Raw genomic sequence first — 18,076 nt, forward strand, 5'->3', positions numbered from 1 at the left:
AAAACACAGAGGCAAAACTGGTATTTGAGTGATTTCATCCTGTAATGTAAGAACTTCTTCAGAAATAAAGATATCCACACAAATACTTCAATATATAGAAAACCAGCAGCCAATAAAAAAAAATCTTTGTTTCATGTGAATGACTAATAAAAACTAGTCAACAATAGCCAAGGAAATGTCGCAGTAATCAGGGTAATGTAGCAGTAATAAAAATGCAATAAAAACAACTCAACCAATTTCTGAAGAAGTTCTTGTTACGTTAAAGAATGAAAGTGCTCAAATACCAGTTCTGCCTCTATGTTTTTCCTCTTAGCTTTGGAAGTTTGTTAGCTGTATATATATATATATATATATATATATATATGCATGTGTGTGTGTGTATATCTATATATATATATATATATATATATATATATATATATATATATATATATATATATATGTATATGGGTCTACTTTTTTTTTATCGAAATTACAAAATCTCAAAAAAGAAAAGTAAAACCCCACTTCTGTGAAAGTTTACTTTCGTGAAATCCGATTCACCGAATTGGAAAAAAAAATAAAAAACAACTTTAAACACTGTTTTGCAGGGAGGCAAGCCCGCCTGCACCCCACTTAAATATGCTAACTCCAAGATTGCACTAGAGTGGGGAAAAGGATATATTTCCTTATCCCCACTGTAACGTGTTTGGCAAATTGTCTTTCACGAAAGTGCACTTCCGATGTAGTGCACTTTTGCTTAAGTGAATTTGACCTTCTGTTTCTCAATAAACTGTGTTTTCGACAAACAGGAGACCTATATATATATATATATATATATATATATATATATATATATATATACATATATGGGTCTACTTCAGAATGTTGATAATTCAGAATGGCAACTTTCACATGGCCGACACCATATGATCGACATTCCGAATGAACAATATCCTGAAATAGCACCATTTACCTACCTGTAAACACAGTAAAACTGTGTTATGCAGGGGGGCAAGCCCCCATGCACCCCCCACACCCCCCACACCCCCCACTACTTAAATATTCTCAATCCAGGATCGCACTACAATGCAGGAAAGGGGAATCTCCAAGTCCCACACTGTAGCGGGATATTCGCTCATATGGTGTCGGCCATATGAGTTTCGAACTTTTGAAAGATCGAACAAATGAAGGGGTCCTATATATATATATATATATATATATATATATATATATATATATATATATATATGTATATGTATATATATATATATATATATATATATATATATAGATGTAGATCTATACTTCAGCCATAGTGGTGCAGTGGTTAGCATTGTCGCCTCACAGCAAGAGGTTCTCCCATTCGATTCTCGGCTGGAGCGCCTTCTGTGTGGAGTCTGCATGTCCTCCCCGCTGTTGTGTGACATTAAAGACATGCAAATAGGTGCGAGCATGAATGGTAGTGCCTTCTTTGAAGGTTGGGTGTCGGGCTGGCAACTCGGCACCGTAAAAATCTACTGCCAATCATTAGTGAACCGGAGTTCTGCTGTGGCGACCCCTAACCGGGAAAAGCCAAAAGTCTAGATGTAGATATATACGTATATCACAGCTTAGGAAGAATGGGTAAATGGACAAAAATCAGAGTTTAGATGCCTTTGAAAGATAGTGTTTGCAAATCCATATCTACTTCTAAAGACTAAATCAAAGCTCATAGTGAATAGAAAAAGTAGACATAAATTACCAAGCAACCACCTCTAGGATAGACCTAGAGTTCACCTCTTTCCAAAAATTTTCAGACGTAGGCACTGCTCTAGTAGAGTGAACCCCTGCTTTCTGAGGCTGGCTTTTTTCCATGGAGAGTGTAACAAAAATTTGACACCCTGAGACAATCATCTAGAAATATTTTGTTTAGAAACTGTCTTCTGTTTGGTGATCAAAGTGCACAAAAAGTCTAGTACACATAAAATTTCAATTGCCTAGGGACACGTTAGGTATGCAGAATGTTTTCTCCCCTAATTTGTTGTCACAATAAAACGCAAACAGATGAATGATCTGGTTCAAGATAAATTCAGAGACAACCTTTGGGCAAAAAGAAAGGTTCATTCTAACACTAAGCCTGTGCTTGAGGAAAATCACAAAAGGGTGCATAGACATACGGGGCTGTAATTCAGATCCCCATCTAGCTGAAGTTAGAGCAATAAGCAAATAAGTCTTCCAAGTTAGAATTTTAAAGTATTGCCTGCAGGTTCAAAAGGAGAGAGACAAAACTTCTCCAAAAATTATAATAATAATAATAATAATAATAGTAATATGCCAAGGGAGTACAACTTAGGTTTCCTAATATGCAAAACCCCTTTCAAAAATTGTTTAACTTGAGATAAAGCAGAAGAAGAAATGGTAATCAAAGGCTGGTGTGCAGAAACAGGCAAAAGATTTACTATTATAAAAGTATTCCCTCTGTCTGAATTGAACAATTCACAGAGGTACTGAAGAATCAGAGGTTCCCCAACTTGGGGTGGGTCTGGTTATCTTTTATTGCACCGACTAGAAAATATTTCACATTTTGCTAAGTATACTTTCCTAGTAGCAGATTTTTTAGCTTCTTTAAGAAAAGGTACGTGAGTGGGTTCAAAATTCCATCATCCATACTGTGAGGAGGACATTTGGAATATTAGGAAGGATTGAGAATGCCTTGTCCTGTCTGCGGGGCTCACCTTAAGAATGATTGGACCAATTAGGCACAATATAGTGTCATATCTAAGGGGACTCCTATACTTGCCAGAACTGTAACTAAAAAAGTCTCCACTTTGAAGACCAAAAAAGGAAAGTGGGGGGTTATTCCACTTAAAACTGCAGCAAGCTGTGTGCTCCAACTATAACAATAATCTTGTTACAATCAGTCTGCACATACTAAGCACTTCAGCGCTACAGCCATGACTGCAAATGCAATATCAACATTTGTTAAAATACTAGCATTTCATTCAGAAATGCTGGTTTTACATCCTGATCACTGGCATCTGCCAACTGCAAACCTTGACAGCTCCAGGACCAAGAAAAAAAGAGAGAACACCAAAGGAAAAAAATAAATTCAGACTGCAATGCCAGATTTTAGAATTTCATTCTTTATATTGTTCAGAAAATACATGCCAATGCAAAAATCTGTTAGTCTATTAATTTTATAGTGAATCAGAGTAGTATTTTAAAAATGTCCATGATTTTGGACATTCATTCCCCCCATTATTTTTGCATTTTGTCCAAAATTCTAGATTAACGATGTTGAGAGGTTTGGCCATGGCTTGTGGGCCACCCACAGTATAGTACAGTACTGTAAAATCCAGTACTCATTTTATTACCGACATTCAGAAATGAATTTTGTTACTGCTTGCTGTCAGTGTAAGTACTGAAGTGCTTCTTGTAGCAAGTGACTTGCTACAGCTTTTAAAAGTTTTTTTGTTTGCTCCACAACTCCAGTTATTGGGGCACCAGACTGTGGAGTGACATCAATTTGACCAGCAGTTATGAAGGCCAGATCCACTCTGTGAAGATTTTGGTAAATTGTCTTTGGCAAGATGCAAGACAAGTGAGATCCAATATTGTCTGTGCCAAAAGGGAGTTATCAGAAGCATCTTTGACAAGTCCATGTTGATCTTTAGAAGAACTTTAGGTATCAGAGAAAAGGGCAGAAAGTATGGCAGAACATTCCCATCCATAGGGATGAACATGCATCTGTTTTCCAGGCATTTTGCAAGGTGTTCTGGAAAAGAACTGATTTAGTTGCCCACTAAGAAGGGAGCCAAACAGATCTTTGGGGATACCCCACAGAGGTACAATGTCCTGGAAAATCTCTGGGCATAGCATCTACTCATGAGGGTGTATCCTGGATCTGTTCAAGGTGTCTGCTGTTGTACTCTACTCTGACAAAATGCATGAAATCTATACATAAATCTATTCTATATTGCTAGGTCCTGTGCAATCATGGCTTGGCTTTACAGGGGATATGACTCTGTTCTCCCTTGTTTGCTTATATACCATATCACTGTGGCATTGTGTATTTCCAGTAATATATAATTATTTATAATATAAATTCCATGGTTCCACAGTTGACGTAAGGCTCTGATAGCTTTTATAAGAGCCATCATCTCTTTGAGCTCTATATGCTTGTTCCTGAAATGAAGTTTGCACATGACCTGAACCATCATGCCTTGGAATGCTGCTCCACCCCATGTGAAGTCTGAAGCATCTGTTATAACTAAGCAGAAAGACAGGGAGAAAATAGGAGGTCTAGATTTAAATAGACTTGACTGGCCAGTCACAGGAGTTCTTGAAGAAACTGAGCACTGGTACCCGGTAAGACAAGATATGAAGATGCTGGATCCAAACTGATTTGAGGTACCACTGAATTATGTGTAGTCAGAAAATGGAACAGTTAGGATGGTGAAGATCAGGAAACCCAGAATTTTGAGAATCTTTCTTGCAGTGGACATACTCTGATGGGCCAAATTCAGAAAGGGAGCTTGATAAGATGATACTTTATTTTGAGAGATACTCATTAGCTAGGGAGCTGTCTAGTAGGCACCCTAGAATCACTAACCTGCGACAGTGGTTTAAATAGCATATATTTTTTTCAGATTTAGGTTGAATTCCAGCCTGCTGTAAAGTTTTATGGTGAACTGAAGAGCGGTTAATATGTCTTTGTCTCATCTCAGCTAAATTAGTCCATCATCCAAATACGGAAAAATATTGAGCCGATGAAATCTACAAAAGGCAATCACTGGGGATAAGCACTTGTAAAAACTCTGGCAGCAGGGGAAAGACCAGATGACAGATATGCAAACTGAAAGTGTGTCACAAGGCAAAGAATATTAGGTAATATCTGTGTAGTGTGTGGGGAAGGATGTGAAAATCACCATTTTTAAGTCCAAGTTTAGTTTGTAAAGTGAGTATGTGAATTTCTGGACCAAAAGGCAGGTGCTTAGCTTTGAAAGGTCCAAGCTGGTCTCCATCTGCCTTCTTTTCAGGAACCATAAACGTTCTAGTATAAGAACCTTTGTCCCTTTGGGATGATGGAGACACTAGTTGTATTACACTCTGGGACAGCACATTTGACAGAACTTGAAGAAACGGACACGTTTGATTACCTGGAGAATAAGGGATCCCTGACTGGGCCCCTTTGGATTGATGGAGACACTGGTTGCATTACAATCTTGGACAGCACATCTGACAGAATTGAAGAAACAGGCACATTTGATCATATGGAGAATATGGGATCCCTGACTGAAATGGAAGGGATGCTGACTGAAATCTGTAACCAGCCTTGACTATTTGTAAAACCCAGACATCTGTAGTTATCTTTTTTTATTTTATTTATTATTTTATTTATTTAATATTTGTTTACCAGGATTGTCCGACTGGACACCAGGTGTCCTTTTTCAGCCGGGTTATGGGGAGAAAAGCTGCACAGGTTACAGAGTAATATAATAAGAAATAGTTAAAAAAGTTTGACAATGCTAACAGTAGTTATAATAATTAACAATAGTTTAGAGAGTATGAGAAGTTGTTATCAGAAAATTCAAAGTAAAAAAAATAGTTAACAAGGTTTAACACTGCATAACAATAGCTTTAAGTGTCAACGATAGTTAAAAAGAGTTTGACAAGTTGTTAGCAGAAAATTGTTCTCAAAAACATAGTAGCTAAGCATAGGATTCTTGGGCTTGGGTTTGTAGCAGTTGTATGTTGGGTGTGGAGTGGATGAGGGTTGTGTCATCTGCGTATTGGATAATTTTGGCATTTGTGGTTACTAGGTGGAGTTGGTTTGTAAAGATATTGAATAGGAGGGGACCAAGTATGAAACCTTGTGGTACATCACATTTGACTGGGAGCGGGGGGATAAGGAGTTGTGCCATTTAGCAGATTGAGAGTGATTGCTTAGGTAGCTACTGAACCATTGTAATGCAGAATAATCAAGGTTGAGTTTGGAGAGGGAAGATAGTAGTTTATTGTGGGAGACTGTGTCAAATGCTTTCGATAGATCTAGGAAAGTGGCAGAGACAAGTTTTCTTTGGTTTCTGTATGTGTTTATGGTATTACTAAAGCTAATGAGGGCAGTGGTGGTGCTATGGCCAGGCTGAAATCCATATTGGGTTTAGGAGAGTTGGTTGTTAGAGAGTAGGTGGGAGAGGATTTGGTGACTGATACATCTTTCTAAGATTTTTGAAAGGGGTGAAAGGATTGCAATGGGGCAGTAGTTGGATACATCAGTGGATGAGCCGCCCTTGTGGAGGAGGATGATGTATGAGGTTTTCCATAATGATGGAATGTGGTGTTCATTGATGGATCAATTTATTAGTATTGAGATTTGGTAGGCTATGGCCCAAGATGCACGCCGGAGGAATTCGGCTGGGAGGTTGTCGGCAGTGAGAGTGGTTGGTTTGAGTTTGGTTAGTAGTTGTAGGATGGTTGATGTAGATACTGGTTTAAGTGAGAAGGGGGTACTACTTGTTTTGGTGTTGATGGTTGGTGGAGGGATGGTGGGGTTTGTGTCATTTATAAGTTTAAGTATGGAGGAGGTAAAATAGTTGTTGAAATTGGATGCTATGTCACTGTTGGTACCTTCTATGTTTGGTTGCGGTGTGGTGATTTTTCCAGGTTGGAGAATATTATTGCTCACTGCAGTCCAGAATTTATGTGGGTTGTTGCTATATTTATTTTGTAGGGTTAGGTAGTGATTTTGATTTTTTTCAGAAATAAAAGCACTGAGAAAGATTGCCTGCAATTTGGGAAGAATGGCCAGTTGGGGAGAGGGACAGGGAAGGCATAGCCATTGGGTTTTCTCTGGAAAGACGGGTCTTTAGGATATGTATGTTTCATTTTTGAATTTCCCTTCCATTTCTTCTTATAGTTATTGTCTAGCTAAAAAGATTCAACTCTTTACATCAGCTTATCTCATTCTTCTAGTTTCTTTAATACTTTTTCTGAAGATTGACAAGAAGGGCATTAAGCAACTGAGTTGTAACATCATCAGGGTCATTCTATAATCGTTCCATGCACTACTTTGAAATACAGTAACAGTGGCTCTGGACATAGCATCCACTGTATCAATAGCGCTTAGTGACTTGTGAAGCATTGTTTGACATTTCTAACAGAGAAGATGCAGTGTCAGAATTAACAAGTAAAGCTAAGGTTTGTTGCAGGTTTGCAAAAATAGAAAAAAGATAATTGCTTGTGAGAGTCTGGCAATTAATAGTTTGAAAAAAACAGTGACGAATCAATAGACTTTCTTTCCAAATCTATCAAAAGAAAGGCTATCTTTGTCATTTAAGACAGGGATAGTAAAGGATATACAGAAAGTCTGGATTTTTCCTCATATTTTTGCTCTGGTCCTCATAAAATTTGTGGTTTTCTGGCACATAGCTGAGGATTAAAGTCACTAAGCAATGATAAACATTTGAGTACCTGACTTCACATCCTTCAGAAAATACATGCTAACACAAATCCCGTTATTCTAGGAACTTTCTAAGTTTATGGTACTTAACGTCTGTCACTATCTGTGGGTCTTTGCCCCCCCATTATTTTGGGCTTTGTCAAAATGTCTTGTGTTAAGAGGTTGAGAAGTGTGGTATCATTATTGATTCCTGTAATCCTCAGTGATTCACTAGAAAACATAATTTGCTGCTCTTCTATAGTGACTTTGGAGCATAATTACAGCATTCCATGCACTGCAAGACTGTATGAAATATGATGTCTGCTTTACTTCATTTCACAACCACAACAGTACATAATAAGATATACAGTGAGTTAAAATGAGTGGAACTAAATGTGGAAAGGGGGTATTTCTCAGCTGGTATTTTGAAGGAAGGTGCCTCACTCTGGATAGTTTAGGAGTTGAAGCATTTTTTTTTTTGTTAATTATGGAAAGTTGAGAGCATGTTTGCTTTGCAGCAATTAAACAGCAAAAGTAAAAAAAAAATTGATGCCAACCCCACAGCCTTGAATATGCCTCCATGTCAGTTGATGTGTGAGTTCATGAGATGAGACAGGTGAGGACGAGGTTTGCCACCGTGGGTGATACTTCTTTCAGATAATAGGCCGCCTATCAAATATATCTAATTATGAGTCTTATAAGGTCTATGATGCTCACAATTCCACACTGAAAAGACCTGCCACACATTGACCTGGGTATTCAATAAATTCTGTGTAGGCCTTGCACAAAGTCTGCATGGAGTTCATGTCAGTGCAATAAGCAGCAGCACTAATTGGTTATCAATGCTGCTCATAGGACTTACATATATACAGGTCCAGTTTCATTGCCAGCTCCAGTGCTGCCACTAGGAAACCGTGCAGAGTGGCACAGGCAGAAAAACAAGAAACACTCAAGTTTGGTTACAAGCAAACCTGCTTGACAAGATTACATGAGCAGCAACAATGGCTACTGCTGTGAAAACACTGCAATCACTGCAGTATTAACAATGTAAAGAAAATGTGTAATATACACTAAATCATTTGAATAATTAAATGAAGAACAGGAGTTAAACAGGAAGAGCAAATCCAAGGAAACATACACTAGGCAGGGAAAATGTGCTGAGGAAAATGGGCACAGCCATGAATGACAGGAATGAAGAAAGAGGAGCAGGGCATGGTAAATATAGCAATACCCCCAAGATAGGATATGTCACTGTATGTACACTTCCAAGACACATCAGTAGCATTACAATAACTACCTATGTAGATAGCACAGTATGTACTGTTATCTGCACATCCCGTGCAAGTATGTTATATCATCGCACATGACAGCATATATGTGACAGTCACACAAGGTTACATGTGAATGGAGATGAATAGTTGTGATATAAACATCACTGACATGCTCACTGGAGAGGACATTTAGCAAGGATGGTATATGTGCATGTTGTGAAGATCTGAAAAAATGACTTGCTAGAATATGACTGACATGTCACATACCTTTCAACCAGTCATGGACACATAGCAACAGACTCATGGATAAATGTAGACAGAAACAGGCATGATCGTGGACACTTTTAAAATATTATGAACATTAATCTTTAGCATTGACAGTATATGCGAGTGTAACTTTTTTAACATGTTCTGTAGTAACATATGTGTACAACTGTAGTGATTGTCAGTATTTTATAAGTGAAATTCACCTCCCCTTCTCAAAAAATGACCACTTTTTGGAATGGTTAAGAGGAACAGTGTTAACTTTGGAGTTGAAATTGGGACAATCCTGTTCATTTAAGACGTCTGTATGACACATAAGCCACAATCCACACTGGCAAGAATCAAACCCATATCATCAATGTTGTCACTGACCTGTGTATTTACTGGGTGAAATGCAGAAAGATGTGTCATACATGCATCTAGTAGAACCCCTTGAAGAGAAGTCTGCACTGTCAAATCCTAATGGGTATGCATCTCAAAGGCTAGTTCTGTATGGCTGACTGACAAGATGTGTGGGAGCTGACTGTGACAAATGTGATACACTTGAATAAAGTGTATCAGCCGTATGGATAACAATACTTACAAACAAAACACCATTATGAGGGTATTCCCTACACATAGCTGTGTATTGCATCCATCTGCCTCAAGTAACAGCAATGGCTATTAACTGAAGCATCCATAACTGATGTATGAATTAAGAAATGTGGTAGCACTGTTGATCCCTGTAATCCTCAGTGATTCACTACAAAATATCTTTTGCCGCTATTCTGTGGTGATCCATACTGGCCACTATTACCCTCAAACCTGCCCCTTCCCCAACTGTGGGGCATAATCACAGCCACATCACTCTGCATACCACTTTTCAGAGTAGAAGTAGTAATTTTTTTTAATTTAGGCAGTTGAGAACATGTTTGCTTTGCAGCAGTTAGAAATCAAAACCAACAAAACAAAGCAAAATTATGCCAATCCATGCCAACCCAGCAGCATTGGAATGCTCCTCTGTGTATTCATGAGATGAAACAGGTGAGGGTAGGGTTGTCACTGTGTATCCAGGGTGGTACTTTGAGATAATAACCTACATCTCAAATTTAATTCATTATGAGTCTTAAAATGCCCAAGCTCCTCACAATTTCATACTGAAGTGGTTTATCACACATTAATTTTTTTTAAATTTATATCCATGGTAAATAATACTGAATCATGTCAGTTCATCCAAAGAAAGGGGTGACAGGTGCTGACTGAGGTTTCTTTTTGGGGATAAAATCTTGGCTAGGCTTGTAGGGGTCCCAGGGCCATTAGCCTAGTAATCTCCTATGATCCCATGATCCTATAAGATTTTTTTATAAGTACAAGATTAACTGTAACCATACTGTGAGCTTAAAAGCTGAAGCTTTTAGTAAGCTGTTAGTAATTTTTGCACATTTTGCCAATTCGTTCTGCATTTTGAGGGCTAGTGTTTCACATTTTGGAGACTGACTTGAAAGTCATCCCTAAAAGTCCTGTTACAGCAGATTAAGTAAAAGACTGCCCTGTGTGTTTTAGGTACAGGCTGTTTCTTAACTTGACAAGCAGTTCAAATGACCTTCTTTAACTAGTAGTTTAACCAAAATAAAAGATTTATAGAAATATGAGCATTCTATAAAGTATGCATTAGTTTAGTAAATGCCAGTGAAGTAACTCATTTCTTGTGCCTTCTTAGTGTGCCCCTGCATTGTGATCACACTTTTCCAAAAAGAACTTAGTTCCATCTTTCACTGCACAATGCATTTTTGTCAGGGCCGGTGTTAGTATTTTGGGGGCCCCAACAAGTGTCAAGTTGGGGGGGCCTTAGGCACTTTCAGTCTAAGTAACACCCTTATCACTGCTGTCCCTCCTAAGCAACCTTTTATTTCATGCTACAGACTTAGCAGTGCTACATAAAAGAATGATCTGTAGCTTCACTACTCTTATATTATGACAGGCCTGTATACCACACTGTGTCGGTCCATCCAACAAAGGGACATTCACAGTTACTGGCATTTAGTTGCAACAATGATACATTACAATAACTCTATGTACAGGGCTGGACTTAGGTGAAATCGTACCCTAGGCACTGCCTACTGTTTCAGCACCCCACGCACACATATCCTGCAATGCTCCCTTCTTTCCCCACTCCCAACTTGGGGTCCCCATACCATGCACATTACTTTTTTCTTCCTTACTATTCAACTTTTTCAAGAAGCCGTAACTTTCTATATGCTCTGATGTGCATTGTATTTTTTTTTCTTTTTACACAATCTTTTCATCCAATCATGGCTTGAACAGAAATTATGATTAAGGAAAGAAATTCATTGTGGTTCAGGGTTAGTTTTCCTTTCATTCTTTCAACACACTTTTGCTGACCATGACAGAACAGTAAAAACTATTTAGGAAATAACTCAATTAAGCTATTACTTCTAGAACCTATAGGGATTATAGATTCTCTAGGATGCATTTTAGAGCATTTTCCCAAACCTTTAATCCAACAGTGGTCTAAACAAAAATCATGAGTGAGAAAATAATTACAGTTTTATTTTTCTTTCAAGGAAGACCTAAGTTGTGTTATTACTATCCACCTGGTTTAGTAAGTACACAGGATTGCTGTACTAGCTTTTGTTGGTTTGAAAGACGTTATAAAATATAAATTTAAGATAACTTGGTGTGGTTGGGGCCCACCCATGTGACTGCAGGGTTCGCTGGTGCCTAAAGCTGGCTATGACATTTGCAAATGAATTACCAGCTGCTTTATTAAGTAAAAGGTTAAAAATGATGAAGAGAGTTGACTGTGATAATGGGAACTTACAAATATTCATGTCTTGTGAACTGTCTCCTCCCCTTCCCTTACTGCAAAACAGTATACAGGGGCTCAAGCCAAACCACTGACTCGCAATGCTATGCCAGTCTTGTGAACTTTGCTCAGCCTCTTGCCCTGAGAGACAATTGTTTTAGCATCTGCTACACTTCCAAAACAAGGTAACCAGAATTACAGTACTACTAATGCTAGCTTTTTCAGCATGTTAGACACTTTAGCTACTGCATTCATATATACCCTGAAGATTGCTCTGATTTCTCATATCCAGAATAAAAATAGGAGCTAGTTAACTTCTCAATGCAAAATATGCTTACCTTCGAAAACCACCAGTAGAAAAATCAGTATGCTCCATATAGACATGTCTGCACTCAAAACCAATCCTCAGATGCTTAAACGTGTTAGCAATTAAGTGTATTTTGGCAATAAGATATGCTTAATGCATAACTTCCTGTGGCAATCTACCTACACAGGAAAACCTTAGCTTCCTGTGTTAATCAAAACTACCTACACAGAAATAACAAGTCACACATTATTTCAGGTGTTCTGTGATGCATTTTACATAAGCAGTAATGCAAATGGAGTGCCAGTCATTTCTAACATACTGTTGCGAATACTTCTTCCATTAAGTTGTGCAAATATAGTATTTTGACTGAAGCATATAATCAAAACATACATTAGTTTCCCCCAGTTTTAAAATTGAATGAGAAATTTAATCTAAAGAGGAGACAACTGCAGCTATAGAGAATCAGGATTTTATCTTTTCAAAGCATACAAGTATGTTTAAAGCACATATACGTAGGTGCTCCTGATGTACAAAGAAGCAGCAATAAGTCAAACAGTAAACCTTCCATAAACCTAAGTATGACAACATCATAGCTGGAGAGATACCTGCTGTATGGGATTCAGTTAATTTTGCAATCAATGCACTTAGCAGATTTAAAATTTTTACTTTTTGCTCAAGTAAGCCAGTTGTTCAATGATATCTGCACAGTCAGCCACATCAAATGTAGACTGTATAGGTAAAATGTCCATGTGACAGGATGTGATCAGTTAATGACAAAACAACTATAGCTCTTACTCAGTTTAACTGTATGTAGCAGCACACCTAAAGTACTTTATTAAAGCAAGTGTATGATTCACTTACACATAGGTACCAAATTATAAAAAAGCTTAAGAAAACCAAACATGCCATACTATAGAAACATGATCAACCATGTCTCTACTGGTAAAAAAATGTTTGCCTGCATTGTAGTAATGTACCTATAATCTAGTCAGCACCTGTTGCCCTTGTCAATGAGGGACAAAAATGGAACCCCTGGAGCAAATTTATGGTTTCCCATCCACTCATCAAGACTGCATTTGAAGAGGGCCAGTGAGGTACTCTGTTTGACATGTATTTGAAGTCTATTCCAGAGACAGGGCAGCCTCTGGGAAACAAACCTATCTCAACAGCAGGTTTTGTTGATATCGCATATGAGATTTAGGCTTATTGAGTGGGTAATGAGTGGATATGCTGCATCTCTAGTAGGGCAGGGTCTGATATTGCCTTGCAGGTGAGACAGATCACCTCTGAACAATCTGTATGATACGGAGTAGAGTAAAAGTGATTTAAGTCTGTCCACATAGAATAGATGTTGGAGGCCATTGATTCTCTTTGTGAGGTATTTCTGTGACCTTTCCAGTTGGTGCAGGTGTTTGGAGAGGTACATACCAAACGGGGTATTATACTCAATCATAGGTCTAATAAAGGAGGAATACAGAGAGGTAATAACCTCCTTTTTTCTGGATGCAATCTCTTTACTTATAAGATGAACAAAGTGAAAGACTTTTCTGACCACAGCCACCACATGATGGTCAAATCTGAGATTGTTATCAACCTGAGTACCCAGGTCTCTCACCACAAGTTGTGTGCTTAGGGGGTTGCCGTTGATGCGGTAATCAGTAGGGGCTGTGTTTTTGCCATATAGTAGGATATTACATTTTTTTGCATTTAACTTAAGACCATGACTTTGGCACCAGTTATTTGTAGCTGTGAGACCCTCTTGCAGTATGTTAACATCAATTGGGAGTCAATGACAACACCCGACTTACAGTCATCCGCAAACCTGGTCAGCCACAGGCCCTTTGTCTTTGCCCAGACCTCTGAGAAGTATATGCCATACAGTAGGGGTCCTAGAACAGATCCCTGGGGAAACCACTAATGACAGGTCTGCTGTTGTAGGTGGCAGCACTTATTTTACCTTGTGGATCCTATCTGTGAGCCAGTTGGCCACCCATCTGAATAGATAGGGATTAACAACAAGTTGTGTTCGATGATGCCTCAGTGGGGGATTGTGTCAAAGGCCTTAGCCAGGTCAAGGTAAGCTATGCGTACTGCCTTTCCCTCATCCAGGGCCTTGGTGACAGTCTCAAAGAAGTCATCTAGGTTCAATAGCAAGGTCTGCCCCTGACAAATCCAAATTGGGTGGGGTCAAGTCCTTAGAGATTGCCTATGTCCTTGTTTATGAGATCCATAATAATACGCTCCAAGACATTACAGATCAGACTTGTCAAGCTGATGGAGCAATAGTTTCCCGGGTCAGTAGTGGCACCACCTTTGTGCAAAGGGATGACAATGGCAGTTCTCCACTCTGCTGGAGGGAAGTTGTAGTTAGGCTGTGGTTGAATAGGGTGCTCAATGGCGAAGCTAGATCTTGCTGGAGATGGTGCAGAATACAGCCTGTGATACTACCAGGTCCCATGGAAGTTGTGTTCTTTGCCTTGGCTAGGGCCTTTAACACTTGATCTACAGGGATGTGAGGTATGGGACAAATATCAGGGATGTCGACTGGGCCTTTGGGAGGTGATAAGGGGGTGAAGTTTGCACTGAATCTATCAGCCAGCAGGATCAGTGTAAGTGGTATCATTAAGTACTAGTTCAGAACAAACTTGGACTTTGGCATGGAGGTTCCTAATGTAACTGAAGAAGGACTTGTGGTTTCCCTTTGTTTTGGAGGCTAGTTTCAACTCATAATTGGCTTTGGAGGTTTCACTAGTGATCTAATTTGTTTGTTGAGACAGAGGAGGGAGTTTTTCCAATTTGGAATTTGTTCCTTTTTACCCTTGGACAACAGTTTCTTCCTTTGTTGTAAAGCCTGTTGATAGAAGATGTACACAAGACAGGTTTGTGTTTCCTTAAGGAGCAGCTTTTAGTTCTGCTGGGTATGGCTGACTCCATACAGTTGTACAGGTGCTTGTATACTGCAGTGGCGTACTGTTCAGCATAGTTGTCTGCATCATCTGAGGGGGGGTGTGAAGCTGTTGATACCCTCCCTTAGGAGGTTGTAGACAGCTTTTGAGAAGTTTTTTAGCCTGATTACGGCTGGGGAGGGGTTGGGTGGGATAGAAACTTCAAATGAAACAGACCAATGATCTGATCTTACCAGGGAAGAACATACTATGGGAATAGTGCAGCAGTCTCCCATGTTGGTGAGAACCAAGTCCAGTATGTCATATGCCTATATGTTTATCAGTAGAAATATGTATGTGAGGTCCCTGACATTATATGTGGACACATGACAACTGAGGTGGATGCGGCCCATGCCAAACAGTTAATGGCACAAATGCTGGTGTCACACAATGGTGCTGGAGAATACCTGTATATATATACATACAATGAAGTTACCAAGGTTGCAAGTAAACCCAACATGTTATATGTTTGTCTATATAACAGCATTACAGTATATGGTGAACCCAGGAGTATGTACCCCTTTAATCAGTAAGACGTAATATTGCTGCATGTGAGATAACATGCTAGGTATACACATGCATACCTGTGCCACACTGCATCTATCACTGTGATGGTTGCATGACAACTGTGTAAACTGTTGATATACTGTAGTACAAGAACACGTGCCTTAGTAAGGTGACAATATGCACAGCATCATCCGATGTCAACAGTCCTGAGAAGGCATATTATTACAGCTGTTATGGAAGGAGCATGCAGCCAAATGGCAGCAACAGCCATTAATATGGTAGCTCATATTACAGATTGGAATACATCATTGTAGGGATACGGTACATCCACACCTCAGCATAGCATATGTGGATGACAGCAACATTGACATTGCAATGTTTAGAAGGTCATAGGAAATTACTAGATTACCAGCCAGGAGCACATAAAATCCTAGCCATTATTATTCCATTTAAACACAAGTCCCTATATTTGTGTGATGGAAGATAGTAGAGGTATGTGCTTATGTGTGTATGTGTTTGTTTTAATACAGTCTCCCTTTTTCCATATGTGACATGTGCATGACCACATAACAGAATTAGCAATTACGCCTCCGCTGGTCTGGAGATGGCTTGTAGAGGGTCATAGAAGGACTCTGCTTCACAGTGTATGTATGCATCTTTGAGATGATGACATCCTTAGTGTTCTGCAGAATGGATTTTATGTGGGTCACGGAAAGAAAGGATGTTTGATTCAGGAATCTCTGTAAAAGGTTCTCCTAAGTATTAGTCAAATGAAAAAAGATTCAAAACATTATACAATGAACGTAACATAAAATCAACCACACACAAGTTGATTGAGGTTAGATTTGAACAACACACCTATAGTTATAGAAGTTGTATTCCATGTAACATGCAACTAGCACCAACACAGATATCTGATTGCAGTAGTGTCTGAGTGCACTTTATAAAGGCTGACATCATCAGTGTATGCAGAGAAGAAGATGTTTGGGTATGAGTGTCTGACATAGCTGAATAAACACGCATACACTCAAGTTGATTGTTGTAAGTTTAGAACCCCTACCTATTTTGATATACAAGCTGCAGATTACAATGCTTAACAGTAGCACCACTGCACAAACCTGTTTTTGACACTGTCAGAGTGCACTTTGTAGAGGACGACATCATCGGTATATGCTGAGAAGATGATGTTTGGGTGGGAGTGTCTGACATAGCTTTGGATGCGCATCCTGTTGTAAAATTGTCTCCAGACTGATAGCACACATATACACTCAAGTTAATTGCTGCGTGATTAGAATCCCTACCTATTTAGTTATAGAAGATGCAGAACACATTATCAAATGTTAGTACTACCACACCCATCTATCTTTAACATTATCAGAGTGGACTTTATAGAGGATATAATCATCACTGTATGCTGAAAAGAAAATGTTTGGGTAGGAGTGTCTTACATAGCTGTAGACTCTGATAGTTGAATAAACACACTCCCAGAATGAAATTAGAGCCCCTATCTATCTAGTTACACAAGCTACAGAACACAGCCCTTAACATTAGTGTCACTACACAAGTTTGTCTTTAACAGGGTTAGAGTGGACTTTATAGGGAATGACATCATCATTGTATGCAGAAAAGATGTTGTCAGGCGTGTCTGATGTAGCTGTGGAATAACATACTGGTGTAAAATGGTCTCCAGATTGATAGTTGAATGAGCGCACACAAACAGATGAGTTGCCTGCTCTGAGATTAGAACCCCTATCTCAATAATTACACAATCTAGAAAGCACAATACTTAACACTCACGCTGCTACAGAAGTCTGATTTTTAACAGTGTCCAACATCCTGATATACAACGGCTGCCAGATTGATAGTTGAATGAACACATGCACACACAAGTTGCCTGTGTAAGCTTAGAACCCTTACCTATCTAACTACACATACAAGAGAACACAGTACTTAACCCTCGCCCCACCACAGAAGTCAATTTTTAAGAGTGTCAAAGTGCACTTTATAGAGGATGACATCATCAGCGTATGTTGACAAGAGAATGTTGGGATGGCTGTATGAAACTGCTGTGGAAACATGTAGCAGTGTAAATGTATCTTCTGAATGCAACTTGAGTGAGGCAGGACCTGGATTCATGCTCTTTTGACTACACACACAAACATATTGATTGCTGTGAGATTAGAATTCCTACCTCTCTAATTACACAAACTAAAAAACACAGTACTTAATGCTTATGCCACCACAGACATCTGATTTTAACAGTGCCACGGTGCATTTTATTGGGAATGATGTCATCACTGTATGTTGAGAAGAGGATGTTGGGAGGGCTATCTGACATTATTGTGGTGTCATATAGCAGTGTAAAAGTATCTTCTGAATACTACTTGAATAAAGGTGACAGAACATGGCCTCAAGCTCTTCCAACAACACACACTCACAAGTTGACTGTTGTGAGATTATCTAATTATATAATCTAGAGAACACAGTACTCAACACTCATACTATCACCGAAATTTGCCTTTAATGCTATTACAGTGCACTTTATAGGAAGAATGACATCATCATAGTGTCACA

The 18,076-nt window shown here is 38.9% G+C and overlaps 1 protein-coding gene across 1 annotated transcript in view; it reads right to left on the minus strand.

The window, feature by feature from the left end:
• The window catches only part of LOC122798580 (hepatocyte cell adhesion molecule-like), a 607,511-nt gene extending 595,337 nt beyond the window's left edge, over positions 1–12,174 (minus strand). Inside the window, exon 1 of the mRNA XM_044067644.1 lies at positions 12,082–12,174. Within this exon, the coding sequence (XP_043923579.1) occupies positions 12,082–12,127 (46 nt within the window). The 5' untranslated portion in view covers positions 12,128–12,174. The remainder of the gene's footprint in view (positions 1–12,081) is intronic.
• Positions 12,175–18,076: the final 5,902 nt, after the last annotated feature.

Source organism: Protopterus annectens, chromosome 3.part1, assembly GCF_019279795.1.
Source record: "Protopterus annectens isolate FY-2018-M chromosome 3.part1, PAN1.0, whole genome shotgun sequence".
In the NCBI taxonomy this organism is placed as follows: domain Eukaryota; kingdom Metazoa; phylum Chordata; order Ceratodontiformes; family Protopteridae; genus Protopterus; species Protopterus annectens.